The sequence below is a fragment of the Motacilla alba genome, chromosome 2 (genome assembly GCF_015832195.1).
Source record: "Motacilla alba alba isolate MOTALB_02 chromosome 2, Motacilla_alba_V1.0_pri, whole genome shotgun sequence".
Taxonomy (NCBI): Eukaryota; Metazoa; Chordata; class Aves; order Passeriformes; family Motacillidae; genus Motacilla; species Motacilla alba.
Genome location: NC_052017.1, coordinates 66,539,143 through 66,566,456, shown reverse-complemented (window position 1 = coordinate 66,566,456; position 27,314 = coordinate 66,539,143). Strand labels below are relative to the sequence as shown.

At 43.1% G+C, this 27,314-nt stretch overlaps 2 protein-coding genes across 13 annotated transcripts in view; one reads left to right on the top strand and one right to left on the bottom strand.

Moving 5' to 3' along the window:
- RREB1 (ras responsive element binding protein 1) overlaps positions 1-3,650 on the top strand; it is a 145,237-nt gene extending 141,587 nt beyond the window's left edge. For 8 of the 9 annotated variants that reach the window (XM_038127823.1, XM_038127822.1, XM_038127821.1 and 5 more), the window contains one exon: positions 333-3,650. In XM_038127823.1, the coding sequence (XP_037983751.1) occupies positions 333-838 (506 nt within the window). In that variant the 3' untranslated portion in view covers positions 839-3,650. The remainder of the gene's footprint in view (positions 1-332) is intronic. The other variant, XM_038127829.1, reaches the window with a different exon arrangement.
- SSR1 (signal sequence receptor subunit 1) lies at positions 2,785-27,094 on the bottom strand. 4 transcript variants are annotated; one of them, XM_038127831.1, is made up of 11 exons: positions 26,821-27,094; positions 24,667-24,779; positions 22,863-22,950; positions 22,429-22,691; positions 21,984-22,060; positions 20,210-20,288; positions 19,347-19,440; positions 18,780-18,794; positions 16,943-17,006; positions 5,046-5,105; positions 2,785-4,722 (listed from the first exon to the last, which is right to left on the bottom strand). In XM_038127831.1, exons 1-11 carry the CDS (start codon positions 26,903-26,905, stop codon positions 4,698-4,700), a joined length of 963 nt encoding a protein of 320 aa, XP_037983759.1. In that variant the 5' UTR covers positions 26,906-27,094; the 3' UTR covers positions 2,785-4,697. The 4 variants fall into 4 exon arrangements, with proteins under 4 accessions (XP_037983759.1, XP_037983760.1, XP_037983761.1 ...); XM_038127832.1 differs by lacking the exon at positions 18,780-18,794 and having other exon boundaries at positions 26,821-27,093; XM_038127833.1 differs by lacking the exons at positions 2,785-4,722; positions 5,046-5,105 and having other exon boundaries at positions 12,296-17,006; positions 26,821-27,092.
- Positions 27,095-27,314: the final 220 nt, after the last annotated feature.

The following is a 27,314-nucleotide window of genomic DNA, read 5'->3' as shown; positions in this document are numbered from 1 at the left end:
GAGTTCCAGAGATCAACTGTAGACTTTTTCCAGAAAAGCTGCTGACTAAATTAGGCAGGATGCTAGTGAGCACCTGGTGCTTACGGTCTTCCTCACTCCTCAGAGCAGGGCCTTGCCAAGCTTGTAGACACTTAGTTCGATGCTCCATTTGTGCTGTGGACATTTACCTGTATTCAGGCTTGCACTCCATCAGCTAGTTTGCTAGTTCAGAAACAAAACATCTGCATAAATGTGATGTTCGATTTGTGAATTTCCAAAGTGCAAAGTGTTTCCTGCTGCTTGAAACAAGTGTGTGACCTCACAGCTGACTTTGTGTTGTCATTCTCTTCCAGGTGAGCGACCTTACAAGTGTCAAACCTGCGAACGGACCTTCACTCTGAAGCACAGCCTGGTCCGTCACCAGCGCATCCACCAGAAAGTCAAAAATGCCCGAAACCACGGGAAGGAGAGCGACAAGGAGGAGACGCAGTCGAGGTGTGGAGAAGACAGTGAGAATGAGTCCAGCCACAGCGGCGCCAACCCCATCTCCGAAAGCGAGTGCGACTCCGCGGGGGGTGTCGGTAGCCATTCGTCCCTCGCGGGGAGCCGTAACGAGGCCCTGGCCGGCATGGTCACGGACTCCCCCTGCGGAGAGGAGAGGAGCGGCGCCTGCCTCGCCGAGCCCACCAAGAGCGCGCAGAAACACACGGCAAAAGACCAGGAACCGCGGGGCAGCTCCGAGCACGAGAGGCCCTCGGGTTTCATCCAAGACTTGCTGGAGATGCACAACGCTCCGTCTCCCATGAATCACATCCTGGCCTCTGCTGACAGTGCACCTCAGCTCTTGGGGGTGGAATGACTTGCTAGGAGGTTGGACCCATCTCAGCAGGCAAACTGAAGCCAGCAGAGCAAGGTTTCTGGAGTCTGGTTTTGGAAGAGCGACCTTACAGCTACGGGGAGAGTATGGCAGACTGGACGTGGTGCCATATGCCTTTCAGTATAATAATGCAAGAGACTACAGTATATACTGATTTGAGTGCCTTACTACTTTATTAGATCTTTTGGTATTATAGATTTTTTTCAAAAATGATTTTAATATTTTAAAGAATTATTTGGAGAGGACCCTTTTTCATTTAAGCATTAATGTTACCTTTTGTATTGGTGTGCGTGAGCTTGTTCTTGTATATCTGTGATAGTCGCTGTGTTTGTTCTCTGAGCTGGAAATGGGGCAGTGGGGTGGGAGGCCCTTGGATACCATAGCCAATAACTGGAAGCAAAATGATGTGAATTTCATATGAAATAGTCAGAGGAGATGCAGAGGAGACGTTGATTTATTGGGTTTTTCTCAGTAGATGTTCTTGCATTTGCCACATGGTGGAGCATTAAGCCTGTTCCAGGCACGAACAACGTGGCAGTTGAAGGTGTTCAAAGTGGTTCAAGCCAAAAGCAGGAAACACAAATTAATTTCAACCTCATGCTTGTTTCCACTTTTCAGCATTAGAAGTGGTCTTCTAAATCCTAGGGGTTTTTTCTGGCCATCACGGACTGAGCGTGTATACAGAGAAGAGTTACATAGCAACGTAACCTATGGAAATTATGCACCCGCTGTTACATATGTTTGATTTGCTTCAGTATATTATTATTATTATTATTTTATTATTATTTTATAAATCCATCAGTTCGCTTGTCTCTGCAGTCAGCAGAAGCCAATGGGCAATATTTGCCCACGGAGATGCGTAGCGCAGCTTGGATCCCGTCTCAGAGTGTTCTTGACTCACCGGCTTTCACCAGCTCCTCCTCCTGTTGTTGTTGCAGCTCTTCTACTGTACTTTACATGAACCCCTTCCTCCGACCGGAGCGTCCCGCAGAGGCCAGCGAGGTACCGTGCCCGTGCGGGGGCACATCTCCCTCGCGGCGGGTGCGCGCGGGCGTGGGTGCACAGGAGAGGCACCGCCAGTGCCGCAGTGACCTCGCTGCCGTCACCTCGGTGACGGTCACTCACAGAGCAAAGTTATTCCGTCTTCCAGTGGAAAGCAAGAGAGAAATGCGAGCCTTACCCTCGTCTTGCTTCTGTCGTGTTCTAAGAGCAAGAAAATACTACTGGTAATAAAACTACAGATATACGACATGTTAAAAATAAATAAAATTAATTTAAAAGAAAAAAAAAAGAAAGAAATTCTTCCTGAGATTTTGGGGTTGATGCTTGAAGACTTGAGGTGTGTGTCTAAATTTCATATCAGTAATTTAACCCCTTTAATGCTGGCAGCTGGAATTTCTCCGTATGGCTCCTGTTGCCGGCAACAGGTGACAGACACTCCAGCCACCAGTATTGAAGGGGTTAAACGAAATGTATCCTACTGTAGCTGAGCATTTTTAGGAGTGCCCAGCATTTTTGTTGTTCTTGTCGTCGTTGTCGTTATTGTTGTTTGTTAATTGTCCTTCAGTCATGACCTCTGGGACAGACAGAGCCATAATAGCATTGCCGGAGCCTCACTGTGCTATTCCACCACTGCAGCCCCCCAGCCCAGCCCGCACTGTGACCCTCCCTCCTTCCCACCGCAGAATCGCTTTTCCTGCTCTCAGCAGACATGGAGGAAGTGGGCCTCGGACCCAGTCTATATTATATAATATATATATATCTATATATATCTATATATTAAAAATTCTCTGAAAAATTTCTGGAGACTGAAATCTCACTGTCCAGAATTCAAAGGAAGAGAAACGTTCTTGAGTAATATTCTTGCAAATAGAATAAGAAAAAATGGTTGAGGTATATGTGATTTCTATTTTTTTTTTGTGTTTTGGTTTTTTTTTTTAATTTTTAAATAGGGATGTTTGAACCAGTTCAGAAACAAAGCTAACGTCAGATATAGATAAGTCAATCACAACCAATGATTCATTTGAAACTCTACCCAGGTGCGTTCTACTTAATTAAAACCAGTTCACGCATCCCTTAAATTGTTATTACTATTATAATTATAATAATTATTATTATTATTATTTTGGGTATTTTTTGGTTTTTGTAATTTTTGTTTGTTTATTTTGGGGTTGTTGTTTCGTTGTTTTGTTTTGATTTTTTTTTTTTTTTTTTGCAACTCTCCACACTAAACTGCGCAATACTGTGGGGGAGAAGCCATTACTAAACTATATGCTGCAGAACAATGTAGCAAGTAATTAATTCCCAGCAGCCTGCCGGGACATCTGCTAGCAATAATCACTATTGATTTAAAGCTTTATTTAGCCTTTATCTATATCCTAGTAGAGTATAAGGTCTTGCCACATTTTATTGACATTTTTATTAGTTGAGTTTGACTGAGAACTGTTGCTGTTGTTGGGGTTTTTTTTTTGTTTCCCTTCCTCCCCCAATATTAAACTGTGAAATTTATAATGTGTTTAAACTATGGGTGAATCTTAGGCTTTAGTTTGCATGTTCAGCTAATTTGTCTCTATACGATTTTCGTTTGAATCTTTTTATTTTTTTTCCTCTCTCAGGGCTTTTACAAAAAACAAAAAAACAAAAACAAAACAAAAACAAAACAAAAAAAAATCTTCTAAAATTCTTTTGCCTGAGTTGCAATGGACTTAACATGGAGATAATTCAATCACTACATTAAGCACTTGACTGTGAAAGCGCAAAAAAAAATAAAGGAAAAAGAAAAAAAAAGAGAGAACCTTGTTTGAGGCTGTGTGAAATAACTTTAGGGGGCTATGTGACAGTCTGATTCCATTTTCAGAATGATTCATCTTCTCTTTCCTCTCTGTGTGTCTCCTTTCTCTCTCTTCTCTATCCACGAAGGAAGTTTAATCCTAGTGACTTCATCCCATGCAGGAAACAGTAATAAGTGTGTAGAATTCATATTTTTCTAAAGGGAACTTAAACTGCTGCTACGAATTGTGTACAAGACTGGTTTATGCCACATGAACAGAGAATCACACATAGTTTTGGTACTTTTATTCCTCTTTTTTTCAGTTGTACAGTACTTCCAAATTCAAAATAAAAAGTAAAACTTGTTCTGTATCAAACCATCTAAGCAATAAAATGTTATATTTAAAAATTATAGGTTATTAAATGGGCGTGGCTCTTCTTGTGGGTTTGTGGTGACTTATTCTCTGCCTTAGCTCTGCTGGAGGACGACGTGCAAGCCAGAGTTTGTCTGTGCTAGTGGAGCACTGTTTCTCTTCCTTTGGTTGATCTGAATTTGAGCTGGAGATGATTGCAGCACTCTGAAAACTCCTGTTCATTTTGACCACCGTTTTCTGGTAGCCAGGCCTCTTTGAAATGCTGCTTGTCTCCCCATGCAGTTCCTGCACGCAGCAACTGAAGACAGCAGAAAATGCTGATTTTCCTGCATAGGCAGTGTCAGGATTATTTTTCAATTAATGGTAGCCCCGTGGTCACATAGGTGAGCATCCTCTCAGCATGTAGTGTACCAGTCACTTTTTAAAAAATTAGGTAGGTTTCTGCTGCCATAGTTTCCTTCTTGCATAAATGTTTATGGCCGCAAACTCTTCAGGATATATTCAAATGCCACGTGCATGTGTCCAAAACAGAGACAAATCCTTTTGTTTTAGCTTGTCAGAGCTGCCTTAGCTGCATTTTATATGCCTTCCTATAAATAAAACCCATTTCACAGGACAGTGAGCCAAAGAATCATCTGAGTTGTGCGTCCAGCTCTCGAGGCCAGGGAATTGCAGTGAAGCAAAGCATCCACATCTTCCTAAGTCCTGCTGCGGTGGTGCTTTCTGGCAGAGAAGTGAACCAGGTTCAGAATGAGAGACAGACTTGGGGCCTGAACTGCTGCTGCTTTCCTCCCTCCAGTTTCCTGCACCTTCCCAATGAAGGTCAAAATGCCTCACAGCAATTGATCTGCAGAGGACCTTGGTCCCTCACCCCCAGGGAGGGACAGGTTAAAACAGAAGCAGCCAGCCAGCCAGCTCAGCCCCAAACCAAGGATATCTGATGAAGTGGGGCTCTGAAGGCTCTCTGGGTGAGCTCATGGGGTGGAAACATCATTTCTGAGGGAGGAAACCTGCAGAAAATAATTTGCCCTCTCCCACCCACTGACCTGAATCGCCTCTCCTCTCGTGAGACTGATGGGAAGCTCGCGTCCAAGTGGCCCGGGGACCTGTCAGGAGGTGTAAAATCAAATGGGATGAGTTGATGGGCTAGGAAGTGATGGTGATTAATAACTTACAAAACAGATGACTTAGAAAGCACTTGGTTCTTGGCCATGGAAGGGTGTAATTGCAGCCCTTTTCTCCTTCTGCCTCAATTTCACAGTGACTATTGCCAAGCTGGGAATTCCCCTGCTCTTCCTGCCTTGGACAGGGTAACACCCTGCAGACCAACTGAACTGTGCTCCTTGCTGGCATTTCCCTTTCCCTCCCCCTGCCTCCACTCCTTCCCACACTAGCACCCATGGCAGTGATAGCTGGAGCTGGCCCGAAACACCAGGTCAGCAGAGGTGGGGAGGTGGTGGTGGTGTGTCCATGTGCCTCCTCCAACATGCTGCTTCCTCACCTCATTTCCTAAAGATTTTTTTCCCACCTTGGCAGGGGTGAAGCTGAACTTAATTCCTGACATGGACAGGGAGAGTGGCACAGCCCCTCTTTGAGGCACTGCTGTGCTTCAGGCGCGGAGGCACGTGCTGGCCCAGAGCATTAAAGTTTGGGGAAGACCCAAGTCCTCTGCCACCACAGGGATGCCTTGGCAGCAAGGGGCACCAGGAAAGTGGGGTTTTTTCTGAAGTGTGGAGTGTGAAGCTGTGGGGATGGGCAGGAGATAGCAGGATTGAGTGAAAACTGCCCCAAAACAGAATGAGCGACTTTTTTTTTCCTGCTACTGAAATGCAAACAAGTAAAGAGAAAGGAATAAAGTTACTTGCTTTTCATTATGCAGCTGTCTCAAAGTAGCCAGCATTTGTGAGGTGGGAGGGCTGTACACCTACACCAAGATCTTCAGAAAGTGAGTGCAATGAGAAATGATTTGCTGTTGACACTTAACAGTGTTTTGGCCTGTTCTGTTGGAAAAAGCCTTTCTCAAACAAAATGAGTCACAATTCAACTAGCAAAGGCAGCGAGAGGCAAAATTTACTTGAAACCTTTCCTTCTTCACAAGTCTGCAGTGTGGGGAATCATACATGTCATTTTCTTTCAGCATTTCTGTAGTTATGATGGGATTGAAAATGTCACTTTTGGAAACCCTGAAGTTCAGGATTATCTGCAAAGGGAGACTCAAGACCCCAGCACTGAATAACCAGCACCTTCTGTATGTCAAAGAGGCACCATTTTTCATCACCCTCTCTGGCAATGCAAAAAAAAAGAAAAGGATGGAGAAATGTATTGGATTGTTCAATTGGAATATCTCTTAACTGCTGGACTGTGGAAAAGGGGGGCCACTCCAGCACTTCCCAAAACCTGAGTACCAGAGTAGCCAGCATCAGGGAGGGAAGTGAGTAAAACCTGTACAAGGCACCAGCATTTTCAGGTGTCCTGGGTCGGCTGAGCCCTGCAGCTGAGGAGGAGCTGCATTAAAGTACTTTCCCCCTTTCATCCCCTTCCTTGGCAGTAATTAATGTGCACGGGACAGGCTGCACCCACACTGCAACAGCCAAAAAGGAGCTGTGAGGGAGATACTGAGATTTGGGTTCCAATCTTTTGAAAACCTCCTCCATGTCAGGGAAGAGCTGAATGTTCCATGAAAAATGACCTGAGGTTGGGAAGGGGGAAGAGTGTGTACAAGGAAAGGTCTACCCTGCTGGTGGGATGGCTTGATCTGCATACATATCTGCACCCTAGGTTGGGTGGTGTCTGAGCTGGGGATGTGATGGGTCACCTGGCTGTGTGTGCTCTGCAGGTTGGAAGCACCACATCACTATGGTGATCCCCGGAGTCCTGGCTGTGCTCTGGAGGGCCTGCATTTGGCCACCAGCCCCACACTGGAGCTGCCCTCCTTGCCCATGTCCTCACGTGCACACTCAGGGAATGGGGGAAACAAACAACCAGGAGCATACTGGTGTCCCTGTCTGGAAACTGGTGACTGCCAATACCTGCAGATTTGCTGGGGATCAGAGGATTTCCCTAGTCATGGGCAAATAGTGCCATGCTGGACCACAGGATTAGAAAAACTGGAAACAACCCTAAAATGACAGGAGGTACAGCACAGGTGGGGTTCCTGAGCCAACAGCTCTGCTGAGAGCATGTATGGTCAGTCTGTTCCTCTGGTTTTGAAGAACATTAACAGGAATAGTGGCTTGTTCATGAAGCCCCTGCCAGAGCCTAAAGCATCTCCTGCAGGTGCAAGGCCTTGCACTCAGCAAATTCAGACCTCTTGGCCTTTCTCAAGGCAGCCTCCATGGTGCCCTTCCTTGTCCCCTCAGCTGAGGATTGTGTTTTTGCAATGCAGTTTCAGGGAATGCATTTTTAGGTGATTTAAACTCTTCTCACCAGTTCTGAAAGGATGATTTATGCCAAGTAAGCCCAAGGTGATTTTCCCACAGGATGAGCTGGTGTCAGACACAGATGGTGTGTGTCCTTGGCCCTAGGACAAATTAGGGACTCACTTGTCCAGTGGTGTGCATGTATTTCTCAGGAACTATTAGAGGATTGGAGGGGAAGGGAAAGAGCAGGGCAATAATAGCACAGGGAGGAGTGCTCTGGCACAGAATTATTTGGTGTTTTTAGGATTTGTCACCAGCTGCACCACTACAAAATGTGCAGAAGCTGCAAGAGCACCATCCCTGTGGGCTGCCAGGCCTCATCAGTGGCTTCACCTGGGCTGGCAGGCCTATTTAAAACAAGGGGAGGGGTGAAGGTTGGGCTGTGGGCAAGGGGACAGTTGTCTGTGAGCAGCATCAAGTTCTGTATTGTAAAAAGATGTTTATGAGACTGTTTTTCCAGAAGTATCTTTTTTTTAAAAAAAGGAGTCAATAGTATCTGGGAGGAAAAGGGTGGAGAGGCAGAGGGCAGTTGGCCTGCTCGAAGGCAGCAGTGAGGACTCAGACTGCTGCATTCTGTGCTGTCACTGCACAGAAGGGATGCCCAAAAGATACAGGAGCATCTACCTTGCTGCTGTTGTCACCTGCAAGCGTCACCTCAGGTAAGTGACGTGTAACCTGCACACCTGTGCCAGTGTCAATGGGCTGCCTGACAGATGACAAGCTTGACTGAACTCTCTGGGGAGATGTAAACCTCCAGAGTATTGCCAGCCAAGTGGCTCTGATGCCTTCATTTCAAGATGTGTCTGAAATCACCCTGAAGAAGTGAAACTAAAGGGAGTTGAGCAGCATTCCTGAGGCTTTTCAAAAATTCTAGTATTGCCTACTTTCATTTCTCAAGACCCCTCTCAGAATGCTAAAAAAAATCCTCACGAAAAGGAAGCAGGATTTTTTTTCATATATTAAACAGTAATAAATGGGAAGACTTCTCTGGCTCACCCAACCTCACTGCGTAATGCAGTAGAAAAAGTTGTAGCAATCCTCCCAACAAGTAGGAACTGAAAATAGCTTTCTCCTTTGCTGTGCTTGTTTATTTCTCCTGTGCCAGATCTGTCTCTTGTTTGGCAGGGAAAACTGCCAGGAGCGTATGAGGAAACTCTGGGCGATGGTGTTTGGAATACGCTGTTGTGAAAGCACTTGAACTTCTCTAGAGCCTTTCAGCAGCGGGTTGTGAAGCAGTTTACGAACATCAGTTAATGGGAGGCTGTAAAAAAGAGAAATCTGCTGGAGAAAAGGCTTTTCATCACGAAAGGCCTGATCTGTTTTCACAATCTCAGAGGCAGAGGTTAATGCGGTGAAGGCCAGCGCCGCTGTGGGCTGACTTTCCGTCAGTAATTTTTAGCCTGTAACCACACGTGGGGCACGGCCCTGCTGCTCGTAAAAATGTGCCAAGGTTGGGCAGGATGCCAGCCAGAGGGGTCGGTGGCTCCACGACAGGGCCTGCCCCGAGCACTGGGGTATGAGGAATGGCAGAAATAAACGCTCCTGTGAGCGTGTGCACACAGGTCCATGGGCCCCAGCCCTCAAACATGAAGCTGTATTTGGGTAACAAAAGCAATTGGTGTGTTAGCCTTTCCTCCCATCTCCTGTTACCTGATCCTGCAGAGAATGACAGCCTAGGTTTGTTGTTTGCAATGAGCAGTATCTGACTTCCAAGGAATCTGCACCCAAAAGAAGTATTTGTACTTTATATGGGGTGATGCCAGTGCTAGCTGTGAGATGCAGGCTTGCTTTGACCAATATTCCTCCCAAGGTTTTGCAACTCAAGATTTACTGCGTGACCAGTGCTCGGGAAAGGCAAAACCTGGCTGTAAACAGACTGTAACCTTTGTCATTGCTGTTTTTTTCTACCAAAGCCCAGCCCTACTCGATGCATGGGGCTCCTGGGCAGCAGCTGGAGAGGAGGCAGCACATGTAACTCCCACGTCCTACTGCACGCACTGCTGCTGAATGGGATCCAGCACTCCTAGATTAGCACACTTTGCCAGAAAAGTCCCTTTTTGGTGGCAGGACATGTAACACCATTTAATCTGCTGCCTTCAAGATGCCTGTATGACTGAAGCTTTACAGGCTCCAAGGTTACATGCATCACGTCCACGATACTCCACAGCCAGAGAAAATCAAAGTGTCAACCTGCCTGCATACACGCAGCAGTCAGTGTAAGGCTGCACCACAACACAGTGAGCCTGATCTTTGATCTTGTGCCTACATCACTCTCTGTCAGCATCTTGGAGTTGAAACCACAGAGGCTGGCCTAGCACGGCTACCCAAGACCCAGAACTCACCAGAAAATGAGCTGGGGCTGTAGGTGAGGGAAAGGGAGGGATCTGGACAAGTGAGCAACCTGGGCTCCCTGTGGTAATCCACTGTGGAACAGGATGCAGAGCCACATGCTGCCTTTAATGCATTCGGTTATTACTTTTTATGAATGCACCTCTTTGACAGTCTAACTTTTTCTGAACCATAAGAGTCTCTTTAGCAGCTGCAAAACACCTGCTTAAAAATTAAGGTACTTAATTTGAAAAATACTTAATTAAAAATGACAGCAGCTTCTCCACCAGTTCCTTCAGGCAGTGTTTTACTGAACTGCAGCTGAGGGATGTCCTGCAGTTTGTCAGCAGGTCCTTGGTGGCCTGTACTTATTCCCACTGCACTGCATCAGTGACATCGGGCTCCATTCAATTCTATAAATTTGGCAGAATGGGAATGACAGGGTGATGGTCCCTGGGGATTGCCAGTGAAAGGAAAGGAGTAACCACAAGGAGTGCTGCAGCCCACTAAAGGAACAATAAATGAGACCCAGCGACGTTTTGCACAAGAACAGGAGTTCAGCCTCAGGAGAACCTTGAGGCAATGTCTTGCCCTGCATGAGCACAAAGAAAAATTACTGAGTGATTGTTCTGGCTGCATGACTGTGACTGATGCCTCATACTTCACCCCTGGTGTACCTTTAGCTGGGGTGGTGGTAATGGAATGCTGCAGAACTGCAATCTGCCAGGCTACTATGATGTTGGAAAGGAGATGGTTGGTCCCTGAGTATTTTCTAAAACACAAACCAAATCTTGCTTCATTTTTTTTCTTTGCTGTGGTGTCTAACAGCGAGATGAACTTCCTGGTTTCCAACTCGATTTACAGCAGCAACAAGTTAGGATTAGTTGGGCAAAAATGTCATTTCCAGCTGTGAGAAGTAATTTCACGCTCTATGAATGAACCACTATTACAAACCACCAAGCATTAACCAAGCCTTAAATACTGGCTCTATGGAAAATATTACACACTTCCAAATCAAGTGTTTTAGGGTATTTGAACTTGCTTCTAAATATAACCTGTTATTTTGGTGGCAATGTTTGCCATACTGTGCTCAACAGTCAGCAGCTGCTATTTAAATTCTAGCTTTTCCTTTCCATTGGAAACCTGCAACAGGGCATTTTAACTGCCCTCCTTGCTGCGTAGACTGCTCTCAAAGAAAACAGGGCGTTTGTTCATTCTTTCTTTCACTCTTGAAAACTTATGGGTGGAAAACTTGCCAGCTGATACTGGATCAAGTCCACTCTCAGGGCAAAGTCCTGTCCCCTGCTTGCTTCCGCAGGGCTGTGGATCCAGGCTCTGGCAAGGGAGCTCCTTCAGTGCTCTGAACAGTCTGGGCTCTTTGACTCAGCTTGCATGGAAAAGCTGAATGGGAACCTATCTGTGGCTGAATGTGGTCACGGTGCACATGGGGTTAAAAGATCCAATTTCATTTAACTTCAAAGGAAAACTGGCTGTGGGGCCAAACACCAGGTGGCAGAGGCAGTGTGTCACTGTAAGCGCCACCTCTGCAGTACCTTCAGCTGACCCTGTAGGTGGCCACTGCCCTGAAGTTTTTGGAAGTAAATACCAGCCACCAGCATTTACAGCTTTTCTGAGTTCAAGCTTCACAGTTGTCAGTTATTTTCTGAACAGCACAGAAAAGTGCAGTGCCCAGGCTTACTTCAGTGGCCAAGATAAAGCATGGAAAGCATGATTTAGAAAGACCAGACACAGTTGTTCTGACCCCTCCCTTTAGATCCTGCTCTTTCAGCAGGGGCAAAAGCTCTCTTTGTGCTTGTCTGCTATGAGAAGCAGCTGTCACAGGTTTGGGAGATCCCTCAGCTGGCAGATCTGGGAACTGCTGGCTGTAATAATTTCCATCTAGTGAACCTAGTACTGTATTTTACCTCCAGGGTTAATGCTCCACCACTGCAGCCTCATCTCTATGGAAAATACATGGTGGAGCTCCATCCAGGCCCAGGAGGGCAGGACCGAACCTCCTTTACTAGAACACAGACTGGGGGGTCCTCTTGAAAATCTGTTCAGACCATTGTGAGACCAAGTGCATCAACTCCAAGTGTTCTCTTTGCTGTGTGAGAGAGACAGCTCTCAAGTGACAGATTCATTATGTGAATTTAGGTGGAAAACTCAGTTGTGATTTCCACGTAGGCTGAACAGATTGAGAGTGATGAGGAAAGGCAGGTTAAATTTCAGCTCTGCCTTACCAGCTAAGGGACTAGAATGTTGTAATGATGAAATGTTACTGCATCATGGTTAATATAAATTTATAGCCAAGACTATTTACATGAGGGGACAGAAAAGACAGCCAGACAGATTTTTAAGACCTCATCTTGCTCTTGGTATCTGTTCTTTCTGAGCCAGCTATTGCAATCTATCTATATTGATCTTTTCAGTGAAAGATGAGGCAGGCTTCAAATTCTAGTCATTTTTATGTGTTCTGGGACCTAAAAATACATCAACACATCTGCTTTTAGTTTTTCCCTCTTTTACCAACAGATATAGCTCACAAATACAGGCGTCCCAGCATTCTTTATTTTTAAACCTTTTCTTGTTTTTTGTTGGCTTTTTTTCCCCAACAAGTCTTACCTTCTTCTGTTTGGATGCAGAACACCTGCTGGAACTGCTATTTTCAGAGTAACTACATGGAATGTGAGCATTTGCTTGCTCACACAACAGCATGCACGTAAAAACTGGAAGGATTTGGCCTTGTGCTTCAGCAACCTTTAAGCATCTTAACAGATCCTTTTTATGCTGCCTATGGTTTAACATGAGGTTATTCCTTCTAGAAATGCAGGGCTCTATGTGTCCCTTTTAACCCATCAGAATTCAGGAATTTACTGAACATTTTCCCAGGGCCCTCCTTTAAAAGAATTCTAATCTTAATTATTAGTCCATTGTCCAAAACATCACAGAATACTTGCTCAATATTATTTCCATTCCAATTACACAGGTAGAAAGGCAGATTTTTAAGAATGGCATGTTTCCACACTTTGCACATTTGCTACTACCGATTGCTTATCAAGGAAAAGGCCTTTTTTTGGTGCCATACTCATGCTTTATTAAAAAAAAAAAAAGCTACACAATGCTAAGAAAAAAAAATCAAGTATACTTTACAAAAAACCTGCAGCTGTTTTCAAGAGATCTGATCTCACTTATAAATGCAAGTCAGCAGGTAAGAAATTAAATGATAATTTAACACTTCAGTTGCAGTACATCACCTGAACTTAATCATCCAAAACAATCAGTCATTCTTAAATTGACTGTTGATTGTAGCTACATAAACAATCATCTGTATCAACTGATTAGAAAAAATCCCTGGGAAAATTTAGAGGTTAAGTGGAAAAATATCAGAAGAATATTACTTAGCTCACCTATAAATTTTTGCAGAAACTAAGAGATCTTTCTGGCTTTGCTCTCCTCTGTATGTTAACTGCAACTCCTCTGCGTATTTTAGAAATGTCAAAGTGTAAAGCTGCTAAATTCTGGTCAGTGAGGGGATTAAATTAGTACAGTATGGATCTATGTGTACAGTTGCCAACCATTTACACTAGTGCTGTGTCTTACTATCTCCATGGAAGTGTATTGTGCAAGTCCCAAATAACTTCAAAACACTCTTGAAACAGCCCTTATGTCACTCCTATGAGGTAGGTACTGTCCTTCCTTTGGAGAAGAAAAGAGAACAGACTCTCTACTGCTCAGTACATCAAGCACACTGAAAAACAGGACAAGCAGTCTACTTTAGAATTTGGCTTCCCTGGATTCGGAGCTCTCACCTGCAACATTTTGTTTAGCACCATGCATTCTAGGAATAACCAGTAAATGATACTTTTGATTACACCTTTTCCAAGCTAAGGAAGACGTTAAGCATAAATGTTTTAGAACAAGCAGAAGCACTGCCATCTCTACTCTGCTCTATCCAGCTCCACAGCCTACAACTTAATCATTTTGTATGTGGAGAATGAACTTCAATCCTTGAGTCTGACAGCAGCCACTCTTCTTTCTCTGATTGAAGGATACTGGGGAAAAAAAATTAACCACTGCCAGAAAGCAGACAGCATACAGAGGGCTACAGGTATCACATGCAGTTCAAGGGTAGCCTAAATTAATGCTTTGCTGCCTCTGTAGATGTGAACTCTAAAGCTGTTTTTCCTACCCCAAGTGCAGAACTGTTAGGTCTTCACAATTTTTTGAGTAAGTTAAGGAGCTGTGAGAAAGGAATTCACAGAGGTCCTTCACTCTAAGCCCACAGTTCATTTGCTCTCTAAAATCCATTTTAGGATCTTTTACTAATAAAGAAACCCTAGCCCACAGCTTCCTTCGCAATTGTCACTCTTCTGAGAACCCCCCAGGAGCAGCTGTGTGGCAGTGCAGTAAGCTGGCTGAGAACTGGTAAGAACGCTGGATTATACAGATGCTTGTGCTGCCAAATGGAAATGGGTGGCATAGACAGGCAGAATTGCTGCCGTCTTATCTTTAAATAGCAAAACTACACCTTACTCAGCTGAGAATAATAATTATATCCAGCAACATACCTGTGACACTAAGCTATCCCTGTTTAAAAATCGAGTATAAAATTCAAGTACCAAAATAAAAGTTTATAACCGATAGGATAAAGCAACAACTCTACGTCCCCAATTTAAGAAAACTGAGTGTAATAGACAGGCTTATTCACTAGAAATAGTACTAGAGATGCCAAAGTTCAGTTACCACTGCATGCTGGAATGTTATGGCTAAATTTCAACTACAGCAAATTAATGAGAAACAAGTAATTAAAAAATGTTATGACATTCATCATGAGCAGCAGTGGTCTACTGGCCCCTGCTCTTATGAACTGCTTCTGGCTAAGAAAGTCACTATGAACCATCTACAGTGAATGCCAAGTTGTATCATCAGAAAAACAGCCTTGGTACACCTGGACTTTCCCACTGCTGGTTCCAGTGCAAGCTGCCTTCTCTCTTCTTTCATGCTTAAGCATTTGGAAGTCAGCCACTGACTGCAGAGAAGAGAGCTCAGCCTTCTTATTTGCAGCAATAAAACTAGGATATTACAAATGAATATCCTCTGTTCTGATCCTTTGTCTTTTTTCCTGGCATACCACTGTATCATCACCACCCCCTCAAAGAGTACCTTTAAATCCCAGGAAGAATTAAGACTACAGAGTTCAAGATGACCTATTACAATAGGATGAAAAAAGCCCCTCTGGATGTCAGGTTAGAGACACAATCCAAGAGAGGGAACTTCCAAGTTCAGTGCATCAGGTGCTGCAATCACTATGGGGCTTTAGCATAGGAAGCATTTAACCCATCAACACTCTGTTGACTCAATGCAAGCTGGAATACAAGCCTGCAAATCTACCACAGAACCAGCCAGATTATATCACTAAAGGCAAAAAAAGCTCTTCCACACAGTTTGAGGGGAGATACCCCTTACGAGGGCAACATTCAACTGTTTCCTAAATTATCTGAATGACAATTAAGCAACCTTAACTGCATATGCTGCCTGGACTAGCTGTATTTTCAGGAAGTAGAACAAAGCATCTTCTCCACAGCAGGATGAGTCAATAACGAAGTTCATTCTGGCAAAGTATGTAACAAAATAGTGCCAGCACAGGTAGATTCAGAGCCTAGATGCTTCAAACACACTGTGGCAGGATTTGGAAGGATCACTCAGCATTCACTGGCTCAGAAGTTCAGTCCCTGAAGACCAAGTTTGGAACTAAAAGGGCATTTTCACAGGTGGGGACGAGAAAAGGGAGGAAAAGAAGACAACAGAGGCCCCAAATCTATGCCTCTTCCCGAATTCAACAAGCGTTCACATAACAGTCAGACATAGGGAGCGAGGCAGCTGAGATGCAAACAGTTCAAGCCTTGCCCAAGCAAACTGATGTTCTGAATACTGGCTCTTTTCCCTGTCAGTTAATTCCTGAACACAGTGGATGTGGATCAATACCTCAGTACCTGGTAATCATGTAAGCCACAAAAGGAAATCTTGCTTTGATTCTGCACACAGCTTTTCTGCTTGATTACTGAACCAACAGGCAGCTAGTGATGAATACACATCTGTGTTACTAGTTAAGAAAGACTAGGTGAAAAAAACCTCAGACCAATGCACTGACCAGTGTAAAGATGTCTCAGATTTAAAAACTGTAAATGGTGAATTAATTAGTTTGCCAATAAAAATAATTATTTGAATCCAACTGTTTTTCAAATTCAGTTTCAAGTGTGTACAGCAAATCCTTGTAAAGCTTAAAAAAAAATAAATTGGCTTTTTGATACACATGACATTCTAATTCTTATGAGAAAGAACCAAGAACTGACTGAAAAGTTGTTCTGGCTTATTCAACAGTTTCTTGAGTAAACATTGCAGAACTACCACTATAATCTGAATACCTAAGATGCTGGCACAATTCAATAACTAACCATTTAACAAACTGGGTATAAAAAAGAAATTTATGTAGTAATACCAATTCAGCACACAAATTCCATGCTTCACAAGTTCTGCTGCTGTGCAAGAGTCTTCCTAATATCTATGCAGCTAAATTCAGATTTTTAGGTCACTGCATGCCCAGATCAAAACAGCAGCAAAATATCTACCACTACAAGCAGCTATACCCAATTGTGCCTTTAGAATGAAGACTATGCAGAAGTTGAGATGATCAGTGCCTGGCCACTGAGACAGGACCACACACACAAACATCAGTGTGCGCACCTTGTAAAGAGTAACGTTACTGACTGAATAAGAACAATTGCATTCAGGTTCCGATACAGATATGATACAATCAAGACAGATTAAAGTCACCAGACATTCAGATTAGGGAGAGGAGAGAGATCCTTCAATGACAATGTACAGATGACAAGCCAGCATTACAAAGAACTCTAAAGGCACATTTCAGGTAACACGTTTCTGTTAAGACCAACCGCTTACACACGCAGGCACAAATCTTAATGGCTACCTCCCCCGACCCCCAACAATTTAAAAAAAAAATTAAAAGAGAAGTGCATTTTCAGTAATATTAACACCATTCAGTTAATCTGTTCAGTCCAAATGTTTAGCAGTATTTTCCTTATGATGGTATGGGTTCTCTGCACTACTCCAATCCAAAAAAACCAAACAGGCAGAATTAGTAAAGGTTCAACTGTTGCACTAGTTAACATTACTCATCAGAGCCCACTGGTCTCTTCTGTGCCCTCTTGTAGGGCAACCTCCTTGGTGAAGCTTTATCTAGATTTAAAAAAAAAAAAAGAAAAGAAAAAAAAGAGATAGTTGCATCAATTGCAATTGTTATACGAGCATGCATTTTTCTCCTCCCAAACACAAGATAAGCCGCCCTTCTAGTGCAATGCATCACCACAGAGAAGCCAGCTCAAATAACTTGTTAAAGTTTTTAAACTAGCAGCACCGTAAATAGAGGGTAACAAAAAAATACGTTTCCATTCTGTAACATGCAACAACAGGGTAAGGTTTGTCGTATTTGTCAGTTACTAACCTGCAAAAAAACCCCTGTCATCCCTATGTGAAACTGCAGGCTCCACTGCTTAGAAAATTTTCATGTTCAGTAATTACACTTTCAGAAAGTTAAATGAATTATTTTGATGACCACTGCCTTGAGTTTACCTGCCTGAAGAATATAAGACTGACTCTTCTTTAGACAGCTATGTCTTGCATGTAATATTTCCACATTCATACAACTAACAGCAGAAGAAAACTGTTGTGCAAAACTGCACTTTTCCAGGAAGCATCCACATTGACTGGATGACCTTTAAGGCCCCTTCCCAACCAAACCATTCTATGGCTCTATGATTGTTGCAGAAAATACCTTCAATAACCTTCAATACTTTGCATGAAGTGCTGAAGTGATTGCTAAGTGCATCTGGTGACTAATTTTCTTAAACAGAACAATCTCCAATAACCGCCCTGGTTAGAGTATGTGCAAACACAAGGAGCAGCCATCATGCCCTTACAGGCCAATAAGTACAGTATGAAGTGTCAATAATAAAAAAGTCAAGAATATCTGAGCTCTTGAAGGCCAGTATTTTAAAGAATTCTAGTGTAGAGTTCTAACTGAAACTAACCTGGAGCTGAGAAAACCACAATTAAGAACAACTTAACCATCCATTTTCCCTAAACTTCAAGTGTTCAGATATGAATACACTTATTTGGCTTAAGAAAAGGGTAGTGGTGGGGCCCAAACATGACCAGAATTTGAACCCCTTTAAAGTCGGCTTGCTCCTTAGCAGGAAGTAGCATTTAGACCTTCAGTTTTTCTTGCTAGATGGAGGCTTTTCAAATTACTGTGTCTGGATTTTACACTATTCCAGTCTCTAAGAGAAGAAAGTGTACAAGAAAGTTTTTATCTTCACAAGTAAAGCACTAGTCTGTCTACCTATATTGTGCAAATACTCTTAAAAAGGGTAAAGGAATTTAAAAAGTGCAAAGTCGTCAACTCCTGGCACAACTTCATATCACAGCTAAGGCCTATAGTCCTTCTGCAGCAAATGAAGCTCAGAACTGCTTATTTGATCAAAACAGCAGTCCTTGCCAAGTAAGGGTAGCTCCTGCAAAGGGTTTTTGAGCTCTCTGCATTTCTGCATCACTTCACTGAGGCTTTCTTCTCACCTCACAGCAGTGACTGCAACTAATGGCAGGAGTTCATCAGCCTGATACACCAAGGTAAGCGGGGAAGGCAAGATAAACACCTGCCTTTTAGAAAAAGAATTCTGGGAACCATGAGAGAAAACAAAACTTCATCAGTATTCTACTGAAACTATGATCCTACAATATAACCAGAAATATATCCACAAAATACTTGAAAACATAAATTTATAAGTATATAAAATGTATGCCATTGCATGCATCTGTTCTGCATCTTTCACGGCTCATGCTACATCACCAGTCACAGCATGCAGGAAGCTGTACTTCTATCCATGGCTATTTATTACAGGGACAACACACTAAGCACTTTTCACTCTGCAGCTCACAAAGAGTCTGCCTCACCTCTTCTACTTTGCACTGAAGCCATGGGAAAGCAAAAAAAGAAGAAAGAGAAGTTAGAAATATCCACAGTCTAAAGAAATCAGATATTGGGTTTACTGTTGGCACTTCAGGTATCAAGTAGAACTTTCAGATTTGTGAAGGACATCAATAACAAGTATTTATGTGGCTTTAGTTAAAACACACTTCTAATGCTTACTTAAGACTTAGGTCTATAGGTAAACTTCCAGGCAGCTTACAGAAACTGAGATGACATCTACTTTCTCCTATTTAAACCATCTTTGCAATCCAGGTTTTGGGTAGAGATCTTACAATGTTGAAAAAGATTCTACAGAACAAATCATAGAAATCACCAGTAGTCATTATCTTACCAATCAATAAAGTTTGCTCTACAAGGAATGGGCTGCTAAAGTAATAATCTCATCCTTAAGTACAGTGCTTGAGACAATTTGTTAGTCCCTAGGAGATACATGCTGTTATAAGAAATTGGTATCAGCTACTTACTCAGTTACAATTAACTGGTCAAGTTAAGTTTGTTATGGTCTAGTTTGTGAAAGGCAGACTACTTACTTATTTGATTTAAAGTTTCTTGGGGAATCCAGCTCATATCAACATCATTCTGATTTGATGTTCCCATCTCTACTTTCTGTACCGGTCTTTTCCTCTGAAAATTCAAGAAAGAAGAAAGATTTTTCTTTTAAATAAGACTTGGATAGCACAAGTATTAGAAATTACTATAAAAGTTGTATTTAGTGAATTATGATTATTTTACTAAGGTACAAACTTAAGGCAAGTCAATGCACAGAGCTGTCTTTCCCATTAGCAATTTATTCCCCTAAGCTTTATATTACCACTTCTAACACCTTACAACACTTACTCCACATTAAGGCACCAAGATTTCATTTCATGCACACCTGGGCAAACTCATTATACCTTTTGCTGATGATCAGTCAAACTTTGTGATGACAAGTTTTATTTTGCTTTCTCAGATTAGCACAATATTCTCACATGTGACCTGACCTTGAGAAATAATCAACATTATGGCAAAGCTTTCCTAAGAACTAAATAAAAGACTGGCAGCTGTTTTCCCCTGAAGTTCCCCTGGATGAGACTAATAGGCAGAAATAGAGAGCATGGGGAAAGTAAGTACTGAATCAGCAGACACAGACATCCAGTGATTACAAGGTACTCCAATTCAGCCACTTCAGTGTGGAGCCAAAGGACAGACCCAAAGGGCACGAGGCTCAGCAATCCAAGTATCTTCCATTAGGAACATTTTTTAAGAACGCTCTAGTTTCCCCAGTAACCTCTAAGGTTCTAAAAATAAATCTTGCACCTTTACCATCATATGGCAGAAGCAATCACTGAATTGCTTTCTTTTCACATCAGAAGGGTTTTGAATTAACAAGTACACAGACAAACATGCTACCCACCTTCCTAGACTCTAGCAACTGATGTAGGCCAACAATGACCAGCAGACCAAGTCCAGCAAGGAACATGTACATGAAGATCCTTTAAAAAAGTTTAAGAAACAATGCATTAACTAAAAATGTCAAGTTTTGAAGACAGCTTATGAAGAGGCATAGAAATTAAGCCTAACTTTGGCCACACATTCACTGAAACTTTCCCAAGAACTTCTGTAGGGGGCAAGTGAGGAAAATACCCAAGGAATCTGAAACTAAAGTTCTAACAACTATAATGTAATAATTCTGACTTGGATTTTAGAAACTGTAATCATAAGTATAATTCTGAACAACAGAATGTTTGAAAAACGCTGTATAAATTGGAAAAGTGTTATAATAAATAAACACTGAAACTTAGTAACTTCAAGAATTCTTTTGCACTATCAGGAAGTTTCAAGTTATTGGGTCACAGGCAATATTTAGGTCTGTGAGAGCTTTAATCACTTATAAAACCTTTAAAAGTGTCTTACATGGTTTTAGCATGCTATTGCAAAGCGAGTACTGCTAGGACACTATTAATTTTCAACAGAGCTTTGAAAGTCTTTGTTTATCTTGCGCTGTGTTCCACAGTTAGAATTCTACCTACAAAATCAATTTTCTTAATCTGTGCATTCTGGTTTGTTTTGAAGAATTTTATCTGAAGTATCTGTTGATACTTAGCAAGAGGTAAACCTAAGTTATAGCTAAAATTGATTTGGAGATTAAGGAATTTACAGGTAAAGAACTTATTCCAAGCTGAACATGTGAACTCTCATTTATGATAAAGGAAATTATGGAGTTAAACTGAAGAAGATACTTAATTTCAATACCTGTTATAGGGCAATTATCTCTTCACAGGACATTCACACAAACTGATTCTAGTATCCCAATTGTTTTGAGAGCTACTTTTTCAGAGCATCACACATTTTCATGTGACCAACTGTTCTTTCACTTATACCATTGTACTTGAGAAATACAAATTAATGCAACAGCCATTTCTTTTGGATAACCTATTCAAAAGGAAGCTTGCTGAACAGGCAATTTCTACCTGTGCCAGGACAATTCACATATTCAGCATTGTCTACAAGTATTTCTGAAGATTAACTTTTCTAACTCACAGCTTCACTTAAAATTCTATTCCAGTGCTACAATATTTAATAGCATTTTAGCACAGCATATGCTTGAAAGGTATTTGGTGTGTCAGATGTACCTAAGTCTGAAAAAAATCACTCCTGAAAGATACCTACTACAGACAGGGGTTAGAGGAACTCAGTCATTCTTTGCTGTGCTATTTGGTACTCCAAATATTTTTTTAGTTTACACAGACTTAAGACTACACTGCAGTGTTCCAGAAGAAAGCTATTCCAGTCCTGACAGCAGGACCCACAGCCTGATACTATGGACTCTCTCCATCTTTTAACTCTTAGGAAAAAGCACAGTAGCATAAGAGAAGCTTAACAGCTTTAAATTGCTATGTAGCTATATAACACCGGGTCCTATTCCAGGCTTAAGGCCTCCGAGCTAAAGCACAATCTGTCAACTTCTCACTGATACAGTACCAGTCCTGAAGATGCCCACTAATAATAGAGACCTTAATGCTGGGAAAAGTCTGTATTTTCAGTCTGTCAAATGCTGCTACATCATACACAAAACACAGCAGGCCTAACACTCAATAAAATGACAATATAAGAACTATTTTCAATGGCACCACCAATAACCTGTTCTACCAGTGCACCAGCTAAACCTGGATCTCCAGTCTCCTTACGTTTCTCCATCCAGCCCATCTTCTTTTTCAATAATTGTAACAGTTTGATTGAAGACAGCATCTTGAAAAATGTTGCCCTAGAACAAAGTTTGCACGTAACATTTTAAATTCAATTCTTCAACACATACACAAACATTTACCTTTTTCCATGTTCTTTGAGAAATTCTAGAAAGCAGCAACTTTCTTAAGGTTGCAAGTTATGCTAGTTTCACTCAACACATAAAAGCACAAATGTTTTGTTGCCCTCTACAGTACTAAGACACCCCAGCTTCCACTGCTGATACAACTTTAAGTGCATGTAGGCAATCACTTGCTATGCTTATGTATCCACTGCTTTGCTTGAATACTACAGAGGCATTCACTTTCTGGAGAGGTACTTGACTAAGTACTTCCTTCCTGACACCTCCAGATGAAGTGGAAAGACTCAAATGAGCATTGGGCTTACACTTGCATCTCTGTAGTTGAGATTGATAACCAGACCAAAAGGACGGCCACCCATGGGCTCAGCAGGGATGAAGGAGTACTCAAACGTGGCTTGTCTCTGTGGTGGAACTACTGTGTTCAGAGAGAGAGCTGTGAAGTTCTGGATGTAAAACTGGTAGTCTTGAGGGTACCGGAAAGAAGCATCGAGAGACTCAACAATGAAATCCTCTGTACCCTTATTGGTGAAGCCCACCAGAAATTTTACAATGTTGTTTGCTGGAAAGTCTGAAACACACACAAATAAAAAATCAACCATGAGAAACCTCATGCACCACACACAGCCAATTCTAAACAGAGAGCATCTGGAACAGACTCTGTGGTTTCACTGTTTTAGGCAAACACTGATGTAGTCTAAGCAACAGTAAAGAGAATGGTGGATTAGCAGAGGACTCTTACCTTCTCCTTTCACAAATAAGATGGTTGTATCAGCACTGGGTGAGGCTTTAGGTTCTCCGGACAAGTCTTCTTCCTCTTTTTCTTCTGTCTAAGACAAGAGACTTTTTTGAAACATCCTATAACGAACAGTGAAGCAAAAACCATGCTTGGCTCATGAGAATCCCATGATTTCATGAGAATCCCATGCAACAGTGGCAAGTATTTGTACCAAATCCTGCTCTTGCAGGATTAGCACCATAGTCTGCTCTCCCTCTAGATTTGCTGAGCATCCCTTTCAGCATTTATCTTTCTACTCATTATATTTGACACAGTGACTAATCTGAACCACATTTAGCTCTATTGAAGGGTTTGGAATCAAAAAGCATCAGTAAGGCTTCTTTGGGGGTGGAAGGAAAAGAATAGAATCTAAATGTTAAGCATTCACATCTAAGCTATTTTCAGTTAGAAAACAAGCATTTCAAAATAAAGACAGCCATAAAACAAATTAGTTACTTTCACTACAGGGAGTGTTCGTGGCAGCTTTCTATTCAGTTTTAATTAGTTAAGTGTTATGTATGCCTGGAAATGGTTAGGCTATTAGAACTACGTAAGCCCATGGACTCACTTGTTCAAGTTCACCTTGTGATGAATCACTTTTTAATTTGACAAATGCAAGCATTAAGGGCTTATTTTCCACTTGGGGATCATCACCATTCCCACCAAATAAAACCAAGGCTGACCCAGTATTGAACAGTCTCAGCTAAGTGCTGGCAAGTCAGTTGGATCATTTGATTACAGTTCTTAAACAACCTCCTAAAGCAGTGGAAATCGTACTGGATCAGTCATACACGTACCATAAACTAGGGAACCAGCGCTGAGCATGTGGCATCTTGATTCCAGGACACCACAAAAAACCCTTTTATTTGAGTGACAAATAAAAGAAACTGCCTAAAAAGCACCATGTTTTGTACCTGAGTCAAAAATAATTAAAAGGAAATTACATCCAAAAGTTTATTTAATAATATTTGGTCAATGTTGACGTAGTATACCTTCTACAACTTAGCAAAGCTGGTCAACCATAAGCTCACCAACTTAGTAACAGCAGTAAAATCTCATAGAATCAAGTAACACTTCACCAAATATGCCTTTTTAGTATGCATGTCTTCTCCTACTGATGTCCCAAACTTCCTTAACGTACATCAGAGATTTGTACGTTATCTCTGATGCACCACTCTAAGCACACTGTCTAGCAAGCCTAACACTTCACTGCCATAAGGAGACCACAAAACTATGTAAAACATTTCACTTGTCTGTTTTTGATTTTCTGGGTAATTTTTTGAATTTGTGTTGTAAACGTAGTTAGCTGTATTTTTTTAAACAAGGGTTTTAGAATTCATTCTGAGCTTAACTAAGAACTCTGTTGCCCTTAGAAATCAGTATTAAAGAAGTCAGAATGAAGTAGTTCTATTCCCCAATGTTCTTCTCTGTTTACTGAGGTGCAGCTTCAGATAGAAAAGAACTACAGAGGGCTCCAATGAGAATGTGGTTCTCTCACTTGGTGGTTTTTTGGTTTTTTCGTTTGTTTGTTTTTGTGGCCTACAGTTTTGAAAGTTAGAAATCAGGCCGTCCCCATATGGTTTTTCAACCGGTAATTCAGAAACAAAAGATAAATCCTTCTGACACTTCAAACTGAACACAAGCTTAATCAGATACACGGAAAGAGCCACCTGAAAAAAAGCAATGTAAGTAAATTCAATTAAGTTATCCAGCTTCAAGCAAATCCAGTCTAATTCATACTTTTGAAGTAACATTCATGTACAATTACCAAGTCTGTTGGCTCATCTTCTTCAACTTCAGCTTCATCATCCTCATCTTCAACTATAGTATCTTCCACAGCTTCCTCATCTTCTGTAGCATCTTGAGCTGCAACTAATAAACCTGCCAAAACAAAATGCAAATACAATAAAGTCTTTTAAATGTCCAGTTATTCAACAAAAAACTGACATTTAAGTACAATTCTCAAACTAATGTTTGAGGAACTTCTTAAAAACCTGTCCAATACAGTGTTTTGAAGCCTCTGTTGCAAAAAAACCTCCTATTCAAATGATGCCTGTGTTGATCTTTCAGCCTTATTCCTTTGCTAAAAACTTTCTCACTTACTAATTTATCCACCACTAAGTTCAAAGCCAAAAATTTACAGCTGGATGACAAAAAGTTCAGCATTCACACAGCAATGCCTAAATTTGCAGAAGGCAACCAATTTACATTAAAAGCTATTGTTCAATTTTTGAACACATTAACATGTGAAAATAATTCAACTTTGCAATTACAAAAGTGAAAATAAGGCATTCCTATTGCCACGAAATTAAATTAGTTAGTACTGCTTTTTCTAACACTAGCCAGTCTAACAAGTTATTAGCACACTGATAACAGAACACTTTGAAAGGTATCTAAAAAGTGACTTTTTTTTTTTTTTGGTACTTATTTTCATTCAAGTATTAAAAACTGAAGAATGTCTTTTTTACTACGATCTCCTCAACATCATCTACAGCTGTCTATCCAACAGAACCACAACCCCAGTCAGAGAAGAAACATGACCTAGAGCAAGGCTCCAAGACAAGTGCAATCTGATAGTCCACTGCCTCTTTGCTTTCGTGGAGCCAAGCCTCACACATTCAAATACTGGGCAAATATGATTAATGAAAATACTGGCCACGGAACAAAGTTCTGTCTGTTTGCAGTTCAGAGCACATGCAAGCAAATCTGAGATGTAAAACATGTGCACAAAATGACAGGTTTGGGGTTTTTTTTTAACAAATGTAACGTTTTCTGAATATGAAAGAGTAGAAATGAATGGATGACTGATATAAATAGGTCTGAAAAAAAGACCTAGCTGCCATAAATACAAATTTTAAAAGAAATATTTAAAATTTTTCATGGGAAAGAGGAATCCTTGAGTAGGACAAGTGTATCCAAGGACTTAAAAATTGCCAGTCAGTGCTAGAGAGAGCAAACCCAACCTCTCCTCTCAAGTGTCTTTAGAAGGCACGTTCAAAGACTTTTGCTCAACCATGGGCAATACTTAACCTAAGCCTTAACTACAGTGATTTTATTTGATGTTTTAAACTTTTAAGTGCGGGAAAAAAAATTAATTTCTACAGAAATTCTTACAAATAAAGGTGGAGGATTTAAAATTTAAAATGAACAGCATACAGATAGGCTGTAGGCACCCTTTGCCATCTGCTGCCCAGCACACCCTCAGACCCCTTACGGTGTTTTCGATGGATGTCAGAGGGGCTGACTGATGATGTGGCAATAGCGGGAGAGCTCTGGGAAAGGACTCGCACACGGCGCGAGCTGCAGCCCACTGCAGGAGCTGGGCGAAAAGCCTTCCCAAACTTAGTAGTAGGGAGGCAATTTCCAGATCGTGAATCAGATAACGCCACAGCGTAAACGGAGATTAGCGCTCCTCGGTGTCGCCAAGGACACTCGGGGGGTGGCGGCAGACGAGGCGGGAAGGCAGGGTGGCAGCCAGCGCATCTGTTAGGGAATGTGGGAGCCAGCACCGCGGGCGAGCGGGGAGAAGGACAAACCCGCTGCCGCCGCCTCAGGAGGAGCTCTCCGGCTCTCCCGGGCCGCTGTCACGGCCGGGCCCGAGGCCGGTGCCCGCAGGGGCCTGCCCGACACCGCGGGTCGCTGCGCCGGGAGGGGCCGGAGCGCGGCCCTGCACCCGCCGGGCGCCCTCGGACGGGGCCGGGCCCCGCGGGCACAGCGCCGGGCGCCGGAGCCCCGGCGGCGGCCGCCACGTGCGCGGGCGGCCGGGGCGATGAATGAGCCGAGCCGCCGCCGCCTCTCGGCGGAGCTTCCGCAGGCCCGGCCGCAGCGGCTCTCCCTCCCCGCGGCGCCGCGGCGATCCCCCCACACAGCCGCACACACCCACCAGCCCCGCTCCCCGGCAGCGACGGCCGCCCGCCCTCACCTGGGCCGCCGCGGGCGCCCCCGAGCAGCAGCGCGGCGGGGAAGACGAGCAGGGCGAGCAGCAGCAGCTGCGACAGGCGGCTCATGGCGATGATGAGGATGGCGGCGGCCGCGGCGACCAGACCCCTCCCGCGCACCCTGTCCCAGCGCTGGCTGCCGCGGCGGGATGTCTAAATGGCGGCGGCGGCGGCGAGTGCTGGGGCTGGAGCGGCAGCTGGAGCCGCCTCCCCCCGCTGCTCCATCCGGGGCCGCGCCCGCCCCGCTCCGCCTCCGCGGACGTGGCTCGGCCGGGCAGGAGGCGCGGCGGCCACGTGAGCGCCCGGCGGGGGCGGCGCTTCCTGCGCTCCCGGGGAAGTGCCGGCGGCACCGAGCCTCCCGCGCCGGGAGCCTTCGGACGGCGCGGCGGGCGATCCTTGGTCCTGGGCAGCGCCAGGGGTTGGACTTCGACGGTCCTGGTGGCGTTGCAAAATGCGGAATTTGAGGATGTGATGAGTG

Bases quoted from the DNA above. Each gene is read 5' to 3' on its own strand.
- SSR1 (XM_038127831.1), bottom strand. From the start codon at position 26,905: ATGAGCCGCCTGTCGCAGCTGCTGCTGCTCGCCCTGCTCGTCTTCCCC. The intron at 22,951-24,666 runs GTAATTGTACAT...CTCTTGTCTTAG, and splicing joins AAGATGAGCCAACAGACTTG to ACAGAAGAAAAAGAGGAAGA. The intron at 4,723-5,045 runs GTCAGTGGGTGG...CTTCTCTGCCAG, and splicing joins CGAGAGGAGAGGCGATTCAG to AAAGCACCACCGCAGCAGGA.